Raw genomic sequence first — 23,088 nt, 5'->3', positions numbered from 1 at the left:
AGGTTGTGAGTAAAAATTAATTCTGTTCCCCTTCTGTGGTAGTCAGGGTTGAACCAGGGAGGGTGTTTGCTGAGGCTGGTGATGTAATGAGAGTCATGCTTGAATAAAGCAAATATGCTGGGTGAATCGGAAGAGAGAGGGAGTAAATGATTAGAGGTAAAAAGTCTTTTTTGCAATAGAGCACACAAGGGAATGAATGTCTCAATGAGGTAACACTACCGGGAATGCTTACTATCTAGAATGATAAAAGAACATTGCAACACACTCTAATTATATCAAAGTAAAATACAGAAAAAGATTACAGTGAATTTAATTCTGGAATATTGCTGTAGGAAAAAATCTGAATGAAACTTTGAAATAGAGGCTTTCACACTGAGCTCATATTAGAAGCAGGGGCTTAAGTCTTTCGCTTCTCTCACCTTTGATCTCTAGGAGAGGTCATTTGGATGAAACAAAATGTTCTCAACTCTCCACACCTGAATAAATGTCCACCTTGCAGAGCAGCCACTCAGGAAACTCACCCAGGATTACCTGAATAGAAATTCATTTCAAAGGGAATCTTTTTTAAAAGACTCATTTAAAATTGGGGACTTTGATCACAAGAGTGTGCCAATAGATTACTTGACCATGATTCTCCTGTCAGAAAAACCCATGAGGTCAAATAGGAAGAGGCAGCTATTTGTTGAATGGTCTCCTCTATTGAGCTGTTCTTTTTGAAATGGATATGTGAGACTTTAAAGCCACCCTCTTCATTTGTTGTTACATTCATTTTCCAAAGCCAAAGTGAGTCTTGGAAAAAAATTCTGTCTCTTCTAAACTTCTAACCATAAACATTTCTCTAGATGTTTATGCATTAACTAAATATTTACAAATGTAATAAGTGAACTCTTAGCAACTGATTTTTATTGTGTACTCTTAGTATGTAGAACACTACTTAAAACTAGGCTTTGGATAAAAGAAGTGGATGGAAGAGAAAGCATGCATGACTCTTGATGTTATGTTTACAATAGAAGTGGAGGGGAAATGTATATGTGTACCCACATGCCTATGAAATGGAACAATCAAACCCTACTCTCCTTAGCTTCCTTGAATCTTTCTCCTGTGAGAATGACTGAAAGAATTCAATTACTTTTTCAGGGTTTTCAACACTAGCATAATTGTTGATTGACAATTTCATATCTAGAAACAATACTTTGTAAACTTGCAAGAGACATGTTTCCCTGCCTGTACAGCCCACTGCATTCTACAGAGGAAGGAGGCCTACATGGATCCTATCTTCCTAGACCAGATGAAGCCCCCAGAGCTCCTGACTGTGTGCCTGACTATACACGGTATGGCTGCAGTAGTTGGTGATGAACGGTCAGGAGCTCAATCAATCTCCAGAATGACACTAAAATTAAAACCGAACACTTATCATTTCCTAGGAGATTGTGTGGAGAAAATCCTACAATGCCTTTCAGCGCCATTTGTGTTTCCACTGTAACTCCAATCTTCCCAATGTAACTTCTTTCATTCAGGTTCTAATCTCTATATGTCTCTGTACATCTCTACTCTGATTCAACCAATCCCTCTCCACTCCTAACTCCCTAACCTTTGCCAAGAAGCCTTCTGTTACTGAAAGTCTGACATTAGCAAAATTTACTATGACCTCTCCTCTTTCCTGGACTTTCTCTCCACCTTCTTACTTTAGTTGATTGCTGGGTATCCCTGACATTCTCTCAACTTGGGGCTGTTCTTTTACCCATACCCCAATTATCACAGAGCCTGAAGCAGGGATGAATGTCCTCCTAATTCCTCACTGGCACTTTCAGACAATTTTGGCTCTTCTCTTCTTTTAAAAGCTCAACTCCCTTGAAAAGCAAGGCAACAGATTATAGACTATCTTTCCTATTTGACTCCTTCACACACCTAGTTCCAGGCCCTGCCCCTTACCTCCAGCACCTGATGATTCCAGCACCTGGTTCACCATCCTCTTGAATACTACTTCTCTCATTGTTGTTAATAATTTCAATATCCACTGAAGTGATCTATCCAATACCTTGCCCTTTAAACCGTGCCTTCCTCATTTCCAAAGATGTTTTCTTCCATCTCACCTTAGCACCCATTCCCCTATCATTTCCCAAAACTGTACCATTCACACAATTTTAACCCCAAGCATACACTTCTCCAACTACCAATATCTATCTAGCTTTCCAAGTTTATTATATATCCTCACTTCAACCCCAGCCAGAGTCAATTCACTGACCTGGTGATTTCTTAGAGAACATTAACCCCTTAATGTCTTCCCCTTTTCCTTGCCAATTTAGAGTCCATGATCCCACTTGATTGATTTGGCAAAGCCCCATATCTAGTTAAATCTACCTCTTCAATGGTGCTTCTTCTGCACACCAGCACTGGGCCATGGCACGAGAAAAACAAACAAACGATGACCCATCTCTGTTTAAATTTATGACTACAAATCTCAAGTGGGCTCAGTTGAGTGCCCTGTATTTGTACAGCATTTCCCTACTTAATTCACTTTCTCATTCTCCTGGAAGAATATTTTCTATTTTGGTCTTTAAACCTCCAGATCTTTATTCTCAGCTAATGACCTCATTTGTTATTTCACTTAGAGAGTAGAATAATTGAGAAAAGAACTACTCCATATTCCAAAACCAAATCTCCCAACCTTTCCCATTTGTACATCCATATTTTTAAAATGAATGAACTGTGAAAGAAGAACTAAGGCAATTTTGAAGAACAAGTCAGAGAACTTACATTCCAGATATCAGTATTATAAAGCTATAATAGTTAAGAATGTAGTATTGGCACAAGGATAGACAAAGAGACTAATGGAACAGAAATGACCCATACATCTATATTTTTCTGATTTATGAAAAAGTGACACTGATGTGTAATGGAGAAAGTATGGCCTTTTTAATAAATAGTGTGGGCCAAATGGAGGTACACATGGAAAAAAAATAATCTTGAACCCTGACTTACACCATAACAGAAAATTAATTTCAGATGAATTATAGATCTAAATATAAAAATAAAACAATAAAACTTTTAGGAAAAAAAGACCAAATCATGATCTTGATTTAGTCAAATATACCTTAAATAGGACATAAAAAGAAAAAGATTATTAATTAGACTACAATAAAATTAAAACCTTCTGTTCATCAAAAACACTATTAAGAGTGAAAAAGTAAGCCATGGAGTGGAAGAAGACATCTGCAGTACAAATATCTGACAAAGAAACAGAATATATAAATAACTACCATAAATCAACAAGGAAGAGCAATCAGCTAATGAGAAAATAGACGAAGACTTAAACAGATACTTCTTAAAAGGGAATATTCAAATAGTCCATAAAAATACAAAAAGAGGGCGCCTGGGTGGCTCAGTTGGTTAAGCGACTGCCTTCGGCTCAGGTCATGATCCTGGAGTCCGGGATCGAGTCCCGCATCAGGCTCCCTGCTCGGCGGGGAGTCTGCTTCTCCCTCTGACCCTCCCCCCTCTCATGCTCTCTGTCTCTCATTCTCTCTGTCTCAAATAAATAAATAAAATCTTTAAAAAAAAAAAAAAGATGTCAATGCATCTTTAAAAAAAAAAAATACAAAAAGATGCTCAACTTCCTTAGTCACTCAAGAAATGCAAATTTAAGCCATAATGGTATACCAGTGCATAACAACCAGAATGACTAAATTGAAAAAGACAATATCAAACGTTGACAAAGATGTGAAACAAACAGAACTCTCCATACACTGCTAAGAGTGTGTATTGGTAAGAGCGTAAACTGGTGGAACCACTTAGGGAAACTGTTGGGCAGTATCTACAGAAAATGAATACACACATTCCCATAACCCAGCAATCCAAGTTCTTGATAGATATTCAAGAGAAACATATATATATGTTCATCAACAAACACATACAAATACATATTCATGGCAGCACTATTCATAACGGCCCAACACCGGAAACCACCTTAATATCTGTCAACAGCAGAATGGATGAATAAATTGTAGTATATCTATACAAAAGAACACTGTTCAGTAATGAGGATGAATGAATTACATCTACAGGCAACAACATGGAAAAATTTTACAAGCATAATGTTAAGAGAAAGAAGGCAGACATGAAAGAGTACATTTCTATAATTCCATTAAGATAAAGTTCAGGGGCGTCTGCCTTCGGCTCAGGTCATGATTCCGGGGTCCTGGGATCGAGCCCCTCATCGGGCTCCCTGCTCGGCCGGGAGCCTGCTTCTCCCTCTCCCCCTCCCCCTGCTTGTGTTCCCCTCTCTCGCTGTGTCTCTCTCTGTCAAATAAATAAAATCTTTAAAAAAAAAAAAAAAAGATAAAGTTCAAACACAAGGCAAAAATTAACCTGAGGTGTTAGAAGTTGGGAGAGTGACTACCCTGGGCAAGAAGCAGGAGTTGCTTTAATACGCAATGAATTTATCAAATATCCTATTACAAATACACATTTGAGTTACCTTTGCATTTATAAAAATGATCACCATGGTAACTTCAAGTAGAAAAATTAATAACAAAGTAGTAAAAAAACAAAATTATTGCCAAAGATATAAATTCAGCTCAGATTGCCGATTTTTCCTACTTTAAAGTCTGCATAAAATGCGTGCCTAAATTTTGCAAAACTTTTTTTTAAGATTTATTTATTTATTTGAGAGAGAGAGAGAGAGTGCGGGGGGAGGGGAAGCAGAGGGAGAAACAGAATCCTCAAGCAGACTCTGCACTGAGTGCGGAGCCCAATGCAGGGCTCCATCTCACAACCCGGATATCATGACCCTGAGATCATGACCTAAGTCAAAACCAAGAGTCAGACACTTAACCAACTGAGACACCCAGGCGCCTCTAAATATTGCAAAACTTTTAATTCTCTTTCTGAAGCCTTCACTATATTCTCTTTTAAGAAAAAATGATGTCATTTATCCATGTCTTTATTTGTAAAACTATGAAAAACAAAAGGTGAGAAAATTACTTTGAAATAAATCAAACATAGCCATTTTCTCAATCAACCTTTTTTATCACCAGGCCAACTTTGAACACATTCAATGCTGTTTCTCAAAGTCCCATGTACAGAGCCCCTGCATTACTACCTCTCTTGAAATTTTTTGCCGTAACTATGTAAAATGAAGATAACAACAGCAACTATCTTACAGAGTGTTATTAAGATTAAACGAGATAAAAATGCATTATCCTGGAACAGTGGATGTTAGCACTTAATAATAACACCCTTAATTTGTATTAATACTGTCAACATCAGAATAGCCTGAAGTGTTTGTTAAATCACCATTGATTTCTGGGCTCAACCCCACACCTACTGAAGCTGAATTGCTAGTTGGGCCTCGAAATCTGCATTTTAACTAGCCTTTTGAGTGATTATTTTTGTAGATTTAAATCTGAAGACCACTACCCAGAGATTAAGGCTTACTTCTTACTGTTCCTCAGAGCTCCAATACAGGGATCTGTACACAGTGAATGCTTACTGACAGTCTAACTGATATTGAATATTACCAGATGGGTATGATATAAATTATTAAAGCAATCTGGAATTTGTTACACATTTATGCAGTATAGGGGAATAGATTTTGACATTTTGACTTCAGCAAAACATAAAAGGAGGCTTGTTAAAAAAGAAAAAAAAAAGGTAGCCTCAGTTTTAATCATTTTAACTTTCTTCATAAAAGATATTTGAATCCTCTCATATTTTATATAACCCATTTTTCACTTAAAATAATTCAGGACAGTTAGGTTTTTTTTTTTTGCTTTCTGATTTTGTTTTGTTTTGTTTTACTTTAGAAGATCCAGGGAGTATACACATGTGCTCATGGAGAGGACAAATGACCATAATCCCTGGGCTCTGCACCATTAATATTAGGCCCACAACCAGGCTTCTATCACTACTTTCTTTCTTATATTTGTGTTCATTTAAAGGAAGGTTCCAGTCTAAAAAAGAGAACTGCAAATGGAAATGTCTTCAGCTTAATTTAAGTCAAATAAAAATTTAAATCAAGTTACAGTATCTATTTAAACTTTTTGTCTATAAAACAGCTACACAATTTGTCGCACTGAATAGAAAATTTTAATAGGAGAATAAATCTTTTCATTAGATGTTCGATTGCATTGAAAGAACAAGAGAGCCAACCTTTGACAAAAGAGAAAAATTAGCTACGCTCTGGTGAACATAGCATAATGTATAGAGTTGTTGAATCAATTATGTTGTATGCCTAAAACAAATGCAACATTGTATATCATCTTCAACTTAAAAAAGAGAAAAAAGTTAGGAATTATTTCTAGCTTCATTTTTTTTTTTTTTTGACTACTAAATTTTTTTTTTATTCTTATGTTAATCCCCATACATTACATCATTAGTTCTAGATGAAGTGTTCCATGATTCATTGTTCGTGCACAACACCCAGTGCTCCATGCAGAACGTGCCCTCCTCAATACCCACCACCAGGCCAACCCATCCTCCCACCCCCCTCCCCTCTAGAACCCTCAGATTTTTTTTTTTTTTAAAGATTTTTATTTATTTGACACAGAGAGAGCGAGAGAGGGAACACAAGCAGGAGGAGTGGGAGAGGGAGAAGCAGGCTTCCCGCCGAGCAGGGACCCTGATGCAGGGCTAGATCCCAGGACCCTGGGATCATGACCTGAGCCGAAGGCAGATGCTTAAGGACTGAGCCACCCAGGCGTCCCTAGCTTCATTTCTGTTTCATGTCACTAAGTAAACATAAAGATTAAAAGATAAAACCTAGATATTTTATCAGTGCAAGATAATGTTTAGGAACTAAATGTTCTTATTTGGTAAAAAGCCTTAAAGCATATGCTCTATTGTGAAAGATAAAATTCATATAATTCATGTACATATTTTCAACTACCACTGGCTATCTCAGTAAATCTAAATTCTCTAAATTAGTTGAAGAGATTCAGTGAGTTATGACACATTTATTTCATAAGTCAAATACAAGAGTGGTTGGGATTAGACATGAAGAACTTGATCTGCAGCCACCAGATGGACTTATTTTCCAGCCAAAAATCTGCTCCTTTATAAATATCAAATACCCTTGACTTTGTGATGCCACAAATAACCTTTAAACTATCTCTGAAGTACAGTGAGACTTTTTTTAAAATCTCTCATTCTCAAGAAAGGATGGGATTTTTTTCTTTTCTTTTCTGGCAGTGATGCTACGTTCTGACAGTTTGCTAAGCAATGGAAATCATGCTGTAAGCAAAAGTTTCTGCAAGACAGAGATTCTTACAAAATAATCTTTATTTTTCCAATGGATACTGGCTACTTTTAGAGGATCCAGTTCCAAGAACAACTTCACTGAAGCAGGGTTCCCCGAGACTGAACTCACAGGATGCATATACTGAACCACCAAGGCTTCTCTTCTACCTCTGTTCAGTGGTAGCTTGACCTCCAGACCTCCTAGTCTATCTCAGTTGCACAGGCTGACTTTGGACATCCAAATCAGTAATAGTAACCCATATTCTAATAGGATGAACTGTGAAAATGAGTGAATGCCTTAAGTAGAAGGTTTAGCTGTTTAGCAAAACAACAAATTAAAAATGCTTTACTTAAGCATCCAAATAATCTGATTTTTCTTAGAGTTAGCCAGAAAATTCCCAGACTTCAGATAAAAGGAGCAGAAAACTTCAGATGAAATTGGACTCCTGTTGAACATTTATCATTGAATTTCCTTGCATCTTGAGAATTGCCTTGGTAATCACACATGTCCCTCTTTATTAATCCAATCAGAGAAAATTACCTACCAAAGACCCAAACAGAGTCATCTGTACACTGATTTTACGTTGCTTTCCATCTGTTTCCTTGGCCTCTTTTATGTCCGTGAGAACCTATGGCTTTGATCATTCAATTCTAGATTTAAGAACAAACCAAGAGTTGCAGAAAATTTTTGATCTGTCTTTCTTATCAGTGATGGTGATTGTGAATTCTACTGTGACGCCTGAACCAAATCTAAGCATGCTCAAAAGCCAGAATAGATTTGGAAAAGGAGACCCCTTCTGGAGACATGTGGTTGGTAGGCGAGACTTTTACAAGTACTGATCTCATTTAAAAACTTGGAGGGCACTTCACAGCAGGCTCTGAGAGTAAGGAAAATGAGACTAGACTAGAGAGGAGATGTTCAAGATCATTAACAGGGCATCCAATTTGATACTCACCATAACTCAATACCACATTTCATTCATTCACTCGTTCCCCGTATTTTCTGTTACTCCTTTAAATTAGGAGCTGGGGGGGGCGCCTGGGTGGCTCAGTTGGTTGGGCGACTGCCTTCGGCTCAGGTCATGATCCTGGAGTCCCGGAATCGAGTCTCGCATCAGGCTCCCTGCTCGGCAGGGAGTCTGCTTCTCCCTCTGACCCTCCCCCCTCTCATGTACTTGCTCTCTCTCATTCTCTCTCTCTCAAATAAATAAATAAAATCTTTAAAAAATAAATAAATAAATAAATAAATAAATAAATAAATTAGGAGCTGGGTCTTAATTAAATGCTTAAGATTTCTCCAAGGAATAAATATACAAAGTGTTAACACTTACTTTCCAGTAATAAACTGACTCCTGGACGGTGTGCAAATAGGCTGGACATAGTAGTTCTCCAGTTTAACTCCTTCGGCAGCGAGCTTGTCAAGAGTGGGAGTCTTGATCTCCGAGCCGTGGTAACCCACATCTCTAAATCCCTGATCATCCGCTAGGATGAAAATGAGATGGGGTTGGGAGGTGGCCGTCGTGCTGGGCTCTGGTCTCTCTCCAGATTGAGCTCGCAAGGTCCCTTCCTCCTCCTCCTCCAAGCCCTGGCCCCAGGACAGGTAACCGTAGGTGAGGAGGCTGAGGACCCAGAAGGCTGCCAGCGCCCCCATGGCTAGCATCCTTCCCGGCCAGAACCAGGCTTGCGGAGGCGGAGGCGGCGGAGGCCCCGCACAGCCCCTGGGGGCCATTCACTTAGGTCCCGGCTGAGACGCCACTCGCCGAACCACGCACCGCGTGCCGCCGCTGGCGCACACATGCACGCGGGAGGGGTCGACCGAACAGGCGGTGGACTAACTCCACCTGGAAAGAAGTCCTGCGCCCCTCTCCGCTGTCACCACATCCAACAACTTTCCTTAACCTCCTAGAAGTGATGAAAAACAAGGAGCCGCTCTTCTCCTTCAAATTTCACTTTCTCCTCCTCCTCGCTCCCCTGAGCAGCTGCCACCAAAAAAGTCAATGCCTCCACCGAAAAGTTCTCGGGAGAAGAAGTCTAGTAAAGGATTGAGAATCACCTCGGGTAGGGGCTTTTTCTGCCCAGAGCGCCCTGGACGTTGAGGAGTGAGGTTGCGGCGGGCGTGCACGCGCGGGCCGGGTGGGACCGGCAGTCTGGCCGTCCCCTCACCTGGAAAGCACTGGAAGTTAAGCCGCCACGCCTCGCCCGTACACTAGCAGATAAACAGCTGCCTGAAGTGGACCGACTTCCTGACCACTTTCTCCACTTTTCCAGGGCTATTTCTCCCGGTCCTCTCCAAGGCGTTTGCCAATCTCCCCGACACTAGGCGGCGAAGTGAGGGGGGGAAAGCCCAGTTTCCTGATTTCTTTCCACCGCTAACCACCCTTTTTCTGCAGGAACTTCGAGCGCCGAGTCCTCCGGGCCGCTGGAGCGCGTGGGGGAGCGAAGCGGGTTCCCCGCCCCGGTGGCCCCTCCACGCCGAGCCCACTTGGTCTCCGCGGAGTTGACGCACCCGGCCGAGGCGCTGAAAGATGGGTGCGTTTTGTCAGCTAACTTACTTAGTTTGCGCACTAGGCGTTCTTGGCCGCCTCCTTCCTCTTTTCTGTCCGGTGAATCACAGAACGGTACTTTCGGCTTTAGCTCCTCCAGGAAGAGGGGGAGGGGTAAGGTTGGTTTAGAGGTTCGGTCTTTCCTTTTTTCTTTGCGGGAGGAGGAGGGAGGGGAGGTTTTGCGGGACAGAAGGAAAGCTGCGCGCCTCTCCTCGATCCCTGCGGGATCCAGGGGAGTCCGCCAGGGCTAACTCCTCTCTGGGTTTCGCCGGCTGCCCTCCATCATCCGGAGAGGGGGGAAACGGCGGCGGCGCGGATCGGGAGGGGTGAAGCGGGTGCTTCTTTTCGTGGGTCCGTAAATGAAGAGCTCTCTCGCCCATCCCGAATGCTGCGCTTGCGAACTTTTTCTAGCTGCTGGAGGGAGTGAGAGAGGAAGAGCAGGAGAAACAACAAACTGCGTAGCACACTCTTTCTTCCTCTTCTAGTTTTCCTTTACTAGTCTCTTCCCTCCACCACCACCCCCCATTTTTCCTACTCTTTTTATCCCCGCCTCTTTTTTTTTTTTAAACAGTCGCGACTACAAGTTTTTAAATTGAATTTCCTTTCCCTGTTGCTGGCCTTGACAGCCTGACTTCCTCATGAGCTTCTCCCTACGTGAAGATATTGAAATTGTCGCCTTGTTCTTACCTCCCCCCAAACTTACCCACAGGGCGTCTCCAGCCAAGAATGTGGGGCGAAGAGGAGTTACGCGTTTCACCCTCAAGAACTGAGAGCCCAGTCTGCACTCCTGCAGTAAAGAAACCATTTCCCATCTAATAGTTCCAGGAACTTCATCACTTTTTTTTTTTTTTAAACTATGTGGAGTGAAACTATTGTAAAATCTTGTCCTGACTAGGAAGATATGCCTGCTTTTACTAGAGTCACAGGTTTTTTAAAGCCCTGCTCAGTCAGGAAAGGGATTTGTGGTATCTATAGAGGAGGCAATCAATGCCAAGAGCCACTGAGACATGTTTCTTTCCCAAAATTTATTCAAATTATTTATTGAACACCTACTATGGGCTGGCACATAAAAAGCCAGATTCTCCCAATTGCCTAAGCATAAATCTAGGTTTCACTTAGCCATTATTTTTAATTCCTTTCTGTTGCTAAAGTTCCTATTTCGTTTCTAGGCAAAACATTTGTAAAATGGAAACTTAGCACCTTTGAAACTTGCAGTGTGCTCCATACAGGTAATTTTGCTAACACGTGTAGCCTTCTACCACTTTATTTTCTTCCCTGAAGCCATTCTGATTAGTCTGTGGAGGGATGAGCAGTGTTAGAAGCCCTACTTGGAAATATGATCTTGGCAGTTCTGTAAGGTAAATCACCAAATATGTAACGAGTGAACTGAATATTGGGAGATTGGAAAGCACTGAGGTAAGGCTCCCAGCTTTGTAAGCCTAACAAGGTGCTTGAGTGTTAAAAGACGTTCAGATGAATCAGCTGCTTTTAGTTGGGGATAGTCAATGACTTAGCACTTAGTCCATGTTGCTATGCAAGAAAGAGGACCCTTTTCAGTTCAGATTTCAAGCAAGAGTAAATAATGATAATGTTAACATTTATGGCTTACCATGTGGTAACCATAGTGCGCTATATACTGATTTTATATATGTATATACACATACATAAATATACACACACATATGCCTTATGGTGTTTATATTGCGCTTTACATACTTTATCGCTTTTCCTTCCCTACCAATTTTATGAGGTATTCTTCCATTCAATAAATATCTGAGGAGCTGGGCTAATGCTAGTAGCTGGGAAAGTAATGGTTAACTAAATCAGGCACAGCGTGTGCTCTTGTGGAACTTACATTGATGGGAAGAGATACGCTGATCAATGAATCACCCCCAAACTCCAGAGGTTACCTACTATTCTGCAGTATTCTGAAGCAAAGGAACAAAATTAAAAGAAATTTTAAAACAAAGAAATCTGACGTAGACTAGGTGTGGTTAATGGGTGAGTGGTACAGGGAAGTAACCTTTAAACTGAGGGAAATGTTATTTTGTTTCGTATCCACCCCCCCTTTTTTTTTAAGAGTTCAGCTTTTTATTGAACGGATTACAGAAGAAGTTTAGTAAAAAAGACCAAAGCTCATGTCATCGTCAGACTTCTCTGATTCTTCTTTTCTTTGCTTCCACTTTCTTCTCAGCTGGGGCAGCAGTGGTGGAGGGGGCAGGACCTTCTGCTGGTGTGGCACCAGCTGCTGGGACAGGTCCCTTAGCCCCTACGTTGCAGATGAGGCTCCTATGTTGACACTGGCAAGAGACTTTGCAAACAAGCCCAGCCAGAAAGGTTCAACATTTACACCCGCAGCTTTAATGAGGCAGGGCTCTTATCCTTCGTGAGCCTCACCTCATCATGGTGCAGGATGAGGACTGAGTAGAAGCAGGCAAGCCCCCAGCTGGAGGCCTTGGTGCAGATGAGGGCTGAGTAGAAGCAGGTGAGCTCCCAGCTGGAGGCCTTGGTGCAGATGAGGGCTGAGTGGATGCTGCCGGGCAAGGTAATAGTCACAGGATGAAGTGAGAGCCTCACCCCACCCTAGCCTTAGCTTCCGCAGAAGAACAGAGCACCTTAGTGGCAGCTGAGGAAAACCTGTTATGCCCTTTTTACAGGAAACTTAGACTTGCAAATCTGTCTGTCTTCAAAACCCATGTTTTTCAAAAGATAATCTTCCCACAAGTGGACATTAAGATCTTTTCTAGCCACACAGCACAGAGAGAACACAGCTGCCAGAGTTAGAGAATTCCAATCTTCACACAAGGCATGCATGCTCTCCACATTGAGGATAGAAGGGCAGAATTCTGGCCCTAAAAATGCCATTTCTAGAGTAAACAGTACTAATATTAAGGGAGACTGAGAACTATTTGCAATTAGTAGTAAGAGCCAAGGCACACTAATAGTCATGCTACAGCAGACCAAATGAGATGTGACTCAAAGGGAAAATCCATTGATTGGGTGCCCTAGCCAAACTGGGAAATGGATAATGGTTATTCCCACATCCACAAGGAATACCTTGAGAATGAAATCAGAGGCTGTTGAATGCCCTATGCTTTACTGTACATACACTGGTATTATAAGCACATAAACTTCGCATTTCTCATTACAGGATTGAGTTTCATGCACTCTAAGCAGTAGTTTCAGTGTCCTCATAAAATCCCAGGTTAAAGACCCTCTATAACTTAGCTGTTTTTTCCTGACTTTAGAGCCAGCATTTCTGGTGTTCAGGCATCAGCTTCACCTATGGAACCACACCATAGGTTTATTTCAGCTTAGATATAGTCATATTACACAGTCCTCTAGTTATGAAATGGCATTATAAAAATTAAAGGTACTATTTGATTCAGTAAAGAGAGAGAGAGGAAATAGAATTGCTTGGAGACGAAATTGGTGTGGACTGATTATTCAGGTGAGGCTTAATCAGGAGGTGGGACTGAAAGTATGCCTTAAAGGACAATCAAAATTTGGGAAAGAAGAGAGGAAGTTACAGGAAGGGCATTTCAGGTAAAAGGAAAGAGAAGACCAACTGGCTGAGACACATTTGGACTGGGAGAGACTGGTATATGATGTTAGGAAATTCAGATCACACCAGATATGGGAAGCTTTGAAAAGGTATAAAGGGCTGGAACTTGATTTGAGGGCATTAGGAGTGATGAGGTCCTTTGTGCAGGACATAACATGAAAAAATACTTAAGTAAATCATATTAAGGTCCTTTCTGGGATGGATTTATAGACATAGAAGCAACAAATAAGTGGCTTCAGTCCATAAAAATTTGAAGAGTTGAATTTTACCCCGAGAGCACTAAGTCTATTAAAGTTTTTTTGGTTAGGGCAAGACATGATGAAAATACAGGAAAAGATATCCCAGGACATTTTTAGGGAGAGATTTGAGGGAGTAAAGACTAGTATCACACAACTGCCACAGTGTGAAATTTCTACAGCAATATATTCCTTTAAGATTACATCATCTTCTGGGAGAGGGGCATTTGTTAAAAGTTTAGGAAGAAGTAATTAATCACCTAAGAGGAAAACAAGTGACAAAGGAATCAGGGACCCAGTATAGGACCTTCTTTGATGGGATGATGGAAAAAGAAAAGAAATAATAGAATGTATTGTCAGGAAGGTCACCATCAGAGAGGGAGATCAGAGTAAGATCACAGTGTGATCCAAGACCACAGTGTGGCCTGGGGCTCTTTAGGGGACAGACCATGGGTAGTGGATGCCAGGGTGGAATAAAGGAGTGGATATGAGGAGCTTATCAGTAAATGCAGAAGCTAAGAAAATCACAAACACTAAAATGGATAGTCACACAGTATTTCTTTGAGACTTCCATGTTAATCCTCACCATAAAGACATTTCCCATAGCCCCCCGTATGCATGGGCAGAAATGCCCTAGCTTACTACTGATAAGTAGTTGTAGTTACACCTAGATAAGTTGTTATTATGTTTTTGCTTACTAAGAGAACATGCCTGCCACCCTATTTCCCTTTCTCTATAGGCATTCATTTTCAACTAAACATGTACTTAGATGCTTAAAAGATACAGCTAATTTTTTAAATGTAGGCTTAAAAAGTTGTGAAAATAGTCACTCCAGGACTTATAGACTATTAAAAAGATTTAAAACTCAGTTGCAGCTTGTTTGGGTTTATAAGTACATTAAGTACTTAAAAATGAAGGAATAGTCACCAAGTTTAAATTCATGCACAGTCTAAAAGAAACATTTGTCCTAATATAGTCATTTGATATGCATTCTATATAATCAACTCCTTATTCATCATTATTAACTCTTTTTTAGTCTACAGAACAAAGGCTGCTTTGAGCCATTGTCTCAAGAAACAAGAGCTCTATGATTAGGGTGGTTAAGTAGCTGATTTAGTAATTGTTAAGTAAAAATCACTTCTCTTTCTTGGGAAGTCTCTGTTGAAATAAGCTGTAATAATTTGAGTAATGTGAGTGACACTAAAGTTTCAACAGTGTATAAACATAGCTACCCAAAAGTAACAAGGTTTTTGACATTAGAAACTCAGAAAATCTGAACTGTCAAAGAAGAGATCTTTCATTCAGCAAACGTGTGAAAGCAGACTTTTAAACAGAATTTTTACAATGGGGAAACCTGGTCATTTCCATAATTTTAAAATCTGTTCTTACTGCTTAAATTGTAAGTAAAATTCTTTATTATTTACATAGCAATTTTCTGTTTAGAATATCAATTTCTAAACTTGGCTGCTCATCAGATTCCTTTAGGGCCTTTTTTTTTTCTTTTTTTTTTTTTAAGGAAATTCCCAGCTCCACCCAAGACCTAAATCAAAGTATCCAGAGTTTGGTAATATCTATGTTAAGAAAAGCTCTCCAGGTGATTCTGGTATGTATAGAATTTTGAAAACCACTGATTTAGAAGCCAAATCATCAAAAAGTTTTAATAGGTTACTTAATGGATGAGGTTGGTGCCATCTATCAAATACAGTATGGGAAACACAGCTGAAAAATGGGTGGATAAATCTAGAGTCAGAACATCTGAGGGCTGAACAGTGAGTTTCTGTAAGATGACAGGAAGAATTAAAGTTGGGAGATAGCCAAGCCACAAGGATCAAGAAAAGAAGGGAAAGGCATTGAAGCTTAAGTGGGTGAGTGACAGGGGCAATTGCCTGTGCAGGCACTGCTGGATTCAGATGCACTTAAAGGAAAGACTGGAAGGAAAAGCTGAGTTCTAAATCCAGCTCGTCTATAGTGGTGTCTTTTGGCAGGATTCATAGTATTCTCCCTATGAGAGAGGTCTAAGGTCTAAGGTGCTGACCTCCTGAGATTGAAATGTTCTGGTGTCTGGTCTCAATGAGGCTAGATAGCTGTGACATCTAGAGTCAAGGCTACTCAGTAAGAGTAAGTGCCTGATTTGGCATCCAGAAAGTAGCATATTCCCAATTTTAAACTGTATAAATTTATAAAAATCATATGATTTAAAGACTATAAGAATCATGTAAATCGTAAGAATAAAAATCATATGAATTTATAAGATATAGTGGAGAAACCAATAGAAGTTGGTGATTGGAGAATAAAAATGAGGGAGGAATAAATGATTATACCTAGTTTCTGGTTTGGGGAAATACCACTTATAATGGTAGAAGTCATGAAAGGACTAGCAGATTTGAGGACTAGATGGAAAAAATTACTCTGGTGTTGTTGAACTTGAGATATGTGAAGCATCCCAATAGACGAGTGCAGTAGATAGGTGGATATATGGGTCTGGACTTCAGAGAACAAGGGAGGAGAGAAAATTGTATACACATCTAGATAGGGTGGGTAAAATTTCCCAAGGGAAGTTGGGTAATAAGAAGTGAGAAAAGGGCTGGGGACAGAACTATTTAGGATAGGGAAGATGAAATAGGGCCCACAGGGAAGCCAAGAAGTAGCAAGAGAAATGTAACAGCAAAGATGGCAAATTTCACTGAACATTACTCAGTAATCGCACAGTGCCAGTACTATGCTAAGTGGTTTTTCATGAACTATCCCAGTGCTCTTCACAACCTATGTAGATAGATGCTGTTATTACCATTTTACATGTGAAGAAACTAAGGTTAAGTTACATCAGGTGGTTGTACAAAGAAAAAACAAGGGAAGGACATCATAAGAGAACAGAATATCAAATAGCTATGAACCAGGGAACTAACACACCAGGAAGTGAGAAAGGTCAATAAAGTCAAGAGTGAAGAGTGAGATGAGGAACATAGTAGGTGTTAATTCATTGGAATAAGGTCTCTGCAAATAACTTACTAAAGCTTTTTTCTTTCTCTGAATTTACCAACATAGACAATGATAGAGCTCTATAGTACTTCAATAAAGTGTTGATGAACTAAGTAGGTTTGGAAAGAAAACAGGGTTTTAACTCAAAATGTATTAAAAGAAACTGATAATCATCAAATCATATAAGTGTTAGATGAACTAGATGAGACATGTGCAAAATCTTTATAAAGAGAAGTATATATTTATATTGGAGTTGAAAATATTTGAATACACAGTTTTGAATATACTGTTTTCCAAACTAAGGACTCAGTGTTATAAAGATGATCAAAAACATGCACTGTGGAATCATACTGCCCACTTGCTAGCTAATAAGTTGCTGAGTCTCTCTTTGCCTCATTTTTCTCATCTGTAAAATATAGATAATAATAATACCTATTTCATAGTGTGGCATGTTACTTATCTATCACCAAACAATGCTACTTAACAAACTACCCCAAAACTCAAAGGCTTAAAGCAACAATAATATATTCTTATGGATTTGAGGATTTGCTGGGCCAGATCTGCTCCAACTGTTTCCCGTCTCCTGGGATCAGTGGGATGGACACAAATTCTTCTCAGGGCATAGTTGAAGCACAAGAGATCAAGCTGAACCAAGATCAAGGCTCTGTTTACCTGTTTACATCTCACTGGCCAATGCAAATCTTATAACTAAGCCCAGAGTCAAGGGGTGGGAAATACATCCTTCTCAGGATGATGCTATAAAAAAGTTGTGGATGCCAGAAAAGGTGATGAAATGCGGCCAATAATTAAATCGACCATAGTCATTTGAGAATTAAATGAGTTAATACTTGAAAGCACATAGGACAGCTTTTGTCCATTGCAAGCAGTATTAAGGCTTGTTTTAATTTGTTATTCTTATTATAATTATTCCTAAATTAATTAATAGTATAATGTTATTCCAATAAAACCTCAGTCCGATGATAATTCAGAACTCAACATATGATAATATTTATAAGAATAGTAACAGACAAAAGCTGTTCCCTAAAATTGGCATGAGGTAACCACTTTTACTTATTTATTTATTTATTTTTTTAAAGATTTTATTTATTTGAGAGAGAGAGAATGAGAATGAGAGAGAACACATGAGAGGGGATAGGGTCAGAGGACGAAGCAGACTCCCTGCCGAGCAGGGAGCCTGATGCGGGACTCGATCCCGGGACTCCAGGATCATGACCTGAGCCGAAGGCAGTCGCTTAACCAACTGAGCCACCCAGGCGCCCGAGGTAACCACTTTTAACCTATTCCCTATCACTAAGAAAAGTCTAAAGCCATAACCAATCATCGTAAAGAACAAACAGTCCCTGCATTGTCACTATATAAACTATCTGATGAGCATATACCTCTGAGCCTCATTCCACCGTTGGTTTGAAAGCTCCCAGTTTGTGAACTATTCTTATATGCATGATAAACTCTTACCAAATGACATAAAGGTCCTACTGACCATAGATAGGACTTTTTACTATACAACAGTAATTTAATGCTGATGGGTGAAAGAAAGAAGAGGCCAAAAACTGATCCGATGCTATAGGACAACAATATGTGAAAATAAACTTTTCAAAATAAAAGAAAGTAAGCATTTAGAATGATGAACATAATAATTGGATAATTATATAACCACATCAAAAAAGATTAATTAATCCACATCTTATAGCACATACCAAGAGAAAAACATATCTAGTTGAAATTGGAGAGCTAAATGAAAAAAAAAAAGTTAAAGCCCAACAGAAAATTTAATTGACTATATTAAATATATGTAGGGAAACTCTTCTATTTTTTGGCTTTTAAATGATACAGAAATTTCAATGACAGATGATTATAAAATATTTATAATAGACTATTAAATCAGAAGTTTTAACTAAGGCACTAAGATTCAAAGCTGTGATTTTTCCAAAGAGGTGTGCCAGAACAAGGTGCCAGTTTTCAAAGGAGATTATTAAAAACCAGTTTGACAACTCTTAACATTCTTACCCATGCAAAGGTAATAAGAGGGTCAGAGCGTGTGGGCATTGGAGAGTATGAGTGAAGAGATGTTTTAATAACTTGTTGGTGTGCCCTGAGAGCTCCTCACCCTGCTGCCTACATGGGCCTGGGGAGGGAGGTGCTGACTCCTGAGATTCAAGTGGTCTGGTGTCTGCCTGCTGCTGGAGAAAGCCTCAGGACAGACTGCCGACGAGCCAGAGGAAGAGAGAGGCTCCCAGGGACTGGCCAGCTCTCCCACAGTTTGACAGGGCAAAGGATGCTTGAGGGCTTCCTGGGAACCAGGTGTGGGCCATGTGTGAGTAAAAGCAGGCCTTGAGTTGTCTTTGGCCCTGTTCAGGAAGGTCTGCCGAAGGCTCAGTCAATCAGACTTCCAAAAAAAGAATCACGAGGTAGCTTTCCAATCTGAAAAGCTAACTCTCTGGATTATGCCTACAGATACCTGTTCTCACATCAAAGGAACTGCAGATAGGAGATGGTCAAAAGTTGGTTGGGAGCACATAGAAAAAATTAGCCTTGCACAACTACCAGGCCCAGAGTGCATCATACTGGTCATTTAAGGACTTAATTGACTCTCACCTTTCTCCCTCCCTGCACACTCATCCTGGAGGAGAAGTTGAAGTTAACAAGCTAGGGAAGGAACAGTAGAAATACTAGGCAGGGAACAGTAAATGAGAGAAATACTCTAGGTTTCCAGGCTGAAGTGGTCCTGATCTGGGGAGGGGACAAAAGATATGCTTTAAATGAAGTTCACAGTTTTCAGAAGTATATATTATTGGGCATCCTAAATCTGAATATCAGATTTTGTGAAGTAGAGTGATCACAAGACTATTTGTTTTTAGGATGGACTCCAGAAGTCTGAAGGGCAAGAGAAGCTTGGCCCACAGAATTTAGAGACATTGAGAAATAAAAACAAAGTTGTGGGTATCTACTGGTTTTTCTTGTTCAATGTAACAGATAAATTTTAACTGTATGAAAATTAATTACAAAACTAAATCAAAAAGGAAAATAAACTGGGAAAATATTTCTAGTAATATAACAAGAAAAGAGTTCATATGTATTCTATTAAAAGAGTCATTCAAATTTTTAAGAAAAATATCTTGACCCCCAATAATAAATATGTAAAGAATTTGGACAACTAATGCAAATAGAAATGGATCAAAAGAGAGTAAAAATATTGGTCTTATTTGTAATGAAAGGAATATAAAGTAAAGCAAACTATCATAATTTTTATACCTACGAAACTAGTAAAAAGAATGATAAATGATTTGTAGTATTAGTAAGATTGGATTGAAACTGGTACTCTGCTGAGAGTGTTGGTTTGATATATATTTTTCAAAAAATAACATGGCAATGTATATCACAGCATCACCTGCAAACCACACAAATATCTCTACACATTAGCTCAGTAGTACCATTCTTTGACATTTACCCTAATAATTCAGTAGAATAAAAGAAATACTTAATAAAAATGGTCATGAGAGCTCTATCTATAACAGGTAATATTAAAATGGTCTTAATTTTAAGTAATAGGGAAATGGGTTAAATAAATTATGAGTCATCAACTTGATGCAATGCCTTGATCACTAGAAATGATAATTATGAATATAAAAAGGACATAAATTATGCATCTAAAGTAATACATAGTGAAAATAATGTGAAATATTTTGTACACTAGAAATATATATACAAAATATATATGTTAACATACAAGATATATGTATGCATATCTTAATACATAGTTTCAAACTAGTAGCAGAGACTGTGTTAAAAAGAATAGAAGGTGATGAGAAATTAAGAAAAAAAAATAAAATTAACTGGAGGGAGTAAAGACTATTACATAGGACACAGAAAGAAGGGAAGACTCAGAGATCTGGATCAGATGTGGTTTCATGGTCTAGCTCTTCCTTCTATCTCTCTGAGATTTAGGGCAACTCACTTAACTTCTCTGAGTTGCAGTGACCTCAAGTAAAAATAAAGGATTAGATGAAAACTATCCCTAAAATTATATCCTTTGATTCCCCCCCCCTTTTCTTTTATTTCCTTTCTCTCCCCTTAATAAAAGAAAGTGCAGAATTTCTAGGGCATAAGCCAGTTGGACACCTGCCAAATTGATGAAGACAGAGAGATTTCAAACAGAAGCCAACTAGAGGAATTTGTATCTTTTCAAAAAGTGCTTACAACATCTTCTCATGGTGAGATTACATATATGTATTCACTGTAGGTTTATATGTCTTATTTTGTTAAGGAAAAAACCCTCAAATTTTGTAAATATATCACCTCTTTCCTTACATGAAAAATAAAAGGATATTTGAAGACTAGGTTCAAATTCTAGTTCTGCTATCCATCATGGTGCAAGCTCTTGGAGTTTCAGTTTTCTCAACTGTCAGGTAAAGAAGTAATATCTTCCCTATCTATTTTTACAGGGTGGTTTTAAGAACCAAATTAGGACAATATATATGAAAGGGTTTTGAAATCATCAAATACCATATGCCTGTATGTTCTTCATCTCTCCCCAATTTTCTTATTTCTCTTGAGTTCAGAAAACCTCTAGCCTCTAGGGACTCCTGAGCAAATACATGACTCAGCATCCATCTGAAAAGAGTAAGTGGAACTCTAAACCTAAGCCAGTGGTTGTGGAATAGTCTAGTTAAGTTTCCACATAAAAATAAGAGTTATGGATAGTAAGAAGTCCATAACCAGCCAAGATCAACCCATAGTGAAAGATCATTTAAGAATCATAGCTTTCTAGTATAAGGTAAACATCCTGTCCAGGTCCACCCCTAACATTGCAGGGCTGGTGTCAAGATTAAAAATGGAGGTCTATATGTCATATACTTAAGTATTTAATAGTTGTAAGTCAAGCTAATAAGCCAAGCCTCAGTTTGAGATCTCTGACTTCATCAATTTAGCTGGTGTCCAACTTGTTTCTGCCCTAGAAAGCCTGCATTCTCTTTTATTATAGGGAGAGCAAAGGAATATATGGAAAACAAAGATACAATTTGAGAGCTGGAAGGCTGATTCAAGATTAGAATTCCTGGACTTGTCAGAGTTCCATGTCACTAGTTTGTGGGTTGGGTGGTCCCCAGTTCATGTTCACTCTTTCTTTCTTCCCCTGCTCCTGCTCTTGTACCACAAGACCCTTGTAAAAGTGTGTAGACACTCCAGATTAGGGCCAAACTGGCCCCAAACAGTCCTGTCTTCCTCTCCCCTTAATCCAGAGAGTATGCTGTAGCTGTGTGATCCATCCTCAGGAGGACAGACATCTAGAGTGATCTTTGCATGGAGTTTCCAGGTCCCAGATATTCCAAATATGATCTAAAAGGAGGTATATGGACACTGGGTGGGCTCCCTACCTTTTGGGAAGGAGCAGGGCTGGAGGAAGGCCAGAGAATAGCCCTCACAGGGTGGGTGCCCCCCTTGCCCAGGCCTACCGTACTGTTTCAATATCAACCGCTTTCATTGCCCAAAGTCCTACTTACCTCCACTGTAGCCACCCTTGGGCTCAGTTTCACTTTGGGCCTTCTAATCCTCAAAATGGGAAATCTTTGCTCATTCCCTTTTTCTACTTTAATTCCTCCCAAATACATCTTTATTTGTTATCATTCTCTCGGTGGATAATCATTCCCTTTGTTAACTTGTGCAGGCAGGCCTCTTTATTTCCTTACTCAGTTCACATCCTTTCAATCAATTTCAAAGATATGTTTGTATACTTATCTCTTTGTTCTTTCCTCTTTCCTGCTTTGCCATTCATTCAACTATCCCCCATAAGGGTCCACTACTGGTCAGTCATTGGTGATACATACAACAGGGTATAAGACAGGCACGGTCCATGTCTTCATGGAAATTGCAGTTTACTGGGAGAACTGATAATGGTGATTAGTTACAATTGTGATGAGTGCTACGAAGATGATGTGAATCTCTGAGAGTCTAAAACAGGGGTCCTAGCCCAGTGTGGGAGCAATCAGACCCCAACCATCCAGTCTGTGGTATTTTGTTTTAGCAGCCCAAATAGACTAAGACACTGAATCATGAAAAGAAATTGGTGCCCATGTTTGCTCCATATGTAATTTAAAATATCAAGATTTTTTTTATTAACATATAATGTATTACTTGTTTCAGGGGTACAGGTCTGTGATTCATCAGTCTTACACAATTCACAGCACTCATCATAGCACATACCCTCCCCAATATCCATCACCCAGCCACCCTATCCCTCCCACCCCCCTCCACTCCAGCAACCCTCAGTTTGTTTCCTGAGATTAAGAGTCTCTTATGGTTTGTCTCCCTCTCTGGTTTCATCTTGTTTCATTTTTCCCTCCCTTCCCCTATGATCCTCTGTCTTGTTTCTCAAATTCCTATCAGTGAGATCATATGATAATTGTCTTTCTCTGACTGACTTATTTCGCTTAGCATAATACCCTGAGGTTCCATCCACATCGTTGCAAATGGCAAGATTTCATTTTTTGATGGCTGCATAATATTCCAGTGT

The 23,088-nt window shown here is 39.5% G+C and overlaps 1 protein-coding gene, 1 long non-coding RNA gene and 1 pseudogene across 8 annotated transcripts in view; 1 reads left to right on the top strand and 2 right to left on the bottom strand.

Moving 5' to 3' along the window:
* Positions 1-8,965, bottom strand: part of ARSJ (arylsulfatase family member J) — a 78,842-nt gene extending 69,877 nt beyond the window's left edge. The window contains exon 1 of one of the 2 annotated variants that reach the window (XM_006727957.3): positions 8,568-8,965. In XM_006727957.3, the coding sequence (XP_006728020.1) occupies positions 8,568-8,965 (398 nt within the window). Of the gene's footprint in view, positions 1-8,192; positions 8,248-8,567 lie in introns of those variants that run through there. The other variant, XM_081811952.1, reaches the window with a different exon arrangement.
* Positions 8,966-9,623: 658 nt separating this feature from the next.
* LOC145720130 (uncharacterized) overlaps positions 9,624-23,088 on the top strand; it is a 126,882-nt gene continuing 113,417 nt past the window's right edge. For 3 of the 6 annotated variants that reach the window (XR_014142894.1, XR_014142895.1, XR_014142893.1), the window contains exon 1: positions 9,676-9,765. This is a non-coding gene — a long non-coding RNA (uncharacterized LOC145720130). Of the gene's footprint in view, positions 9,766-23,088 lie in introns of all 6 variants that reach the window. The other 3 variants (XR_014142898.1, XR_014142896.1, XR_014142897.1) reach the window with 2 other exon arrangements.
* On the bottom strand, positions 11,854-22,059 carry LOC102745405 (large ribosomal subunit protein P1 pseudogene; annotated as a pseudogene).

This window comes from Leptonychotes weddellii, chromosome 2 (assembly GCF_054177405.1).
Source record: "Leptonychotes weddellii isolate Sample4059 chromosome 2, ASM5417740v2, whole genome shotgun sequence".
NCBI lineage: Eukaryota > Metazoa > Chordata > Mammalia > Carnivora > Phocidae > Leptonychotes > Leptonychotes weddellii.
The sequence above is the reverse complement of the archived record's forward strand: the minus strand, read 5'-3'. Positions and strand labels throughout refer to the sequence as shown.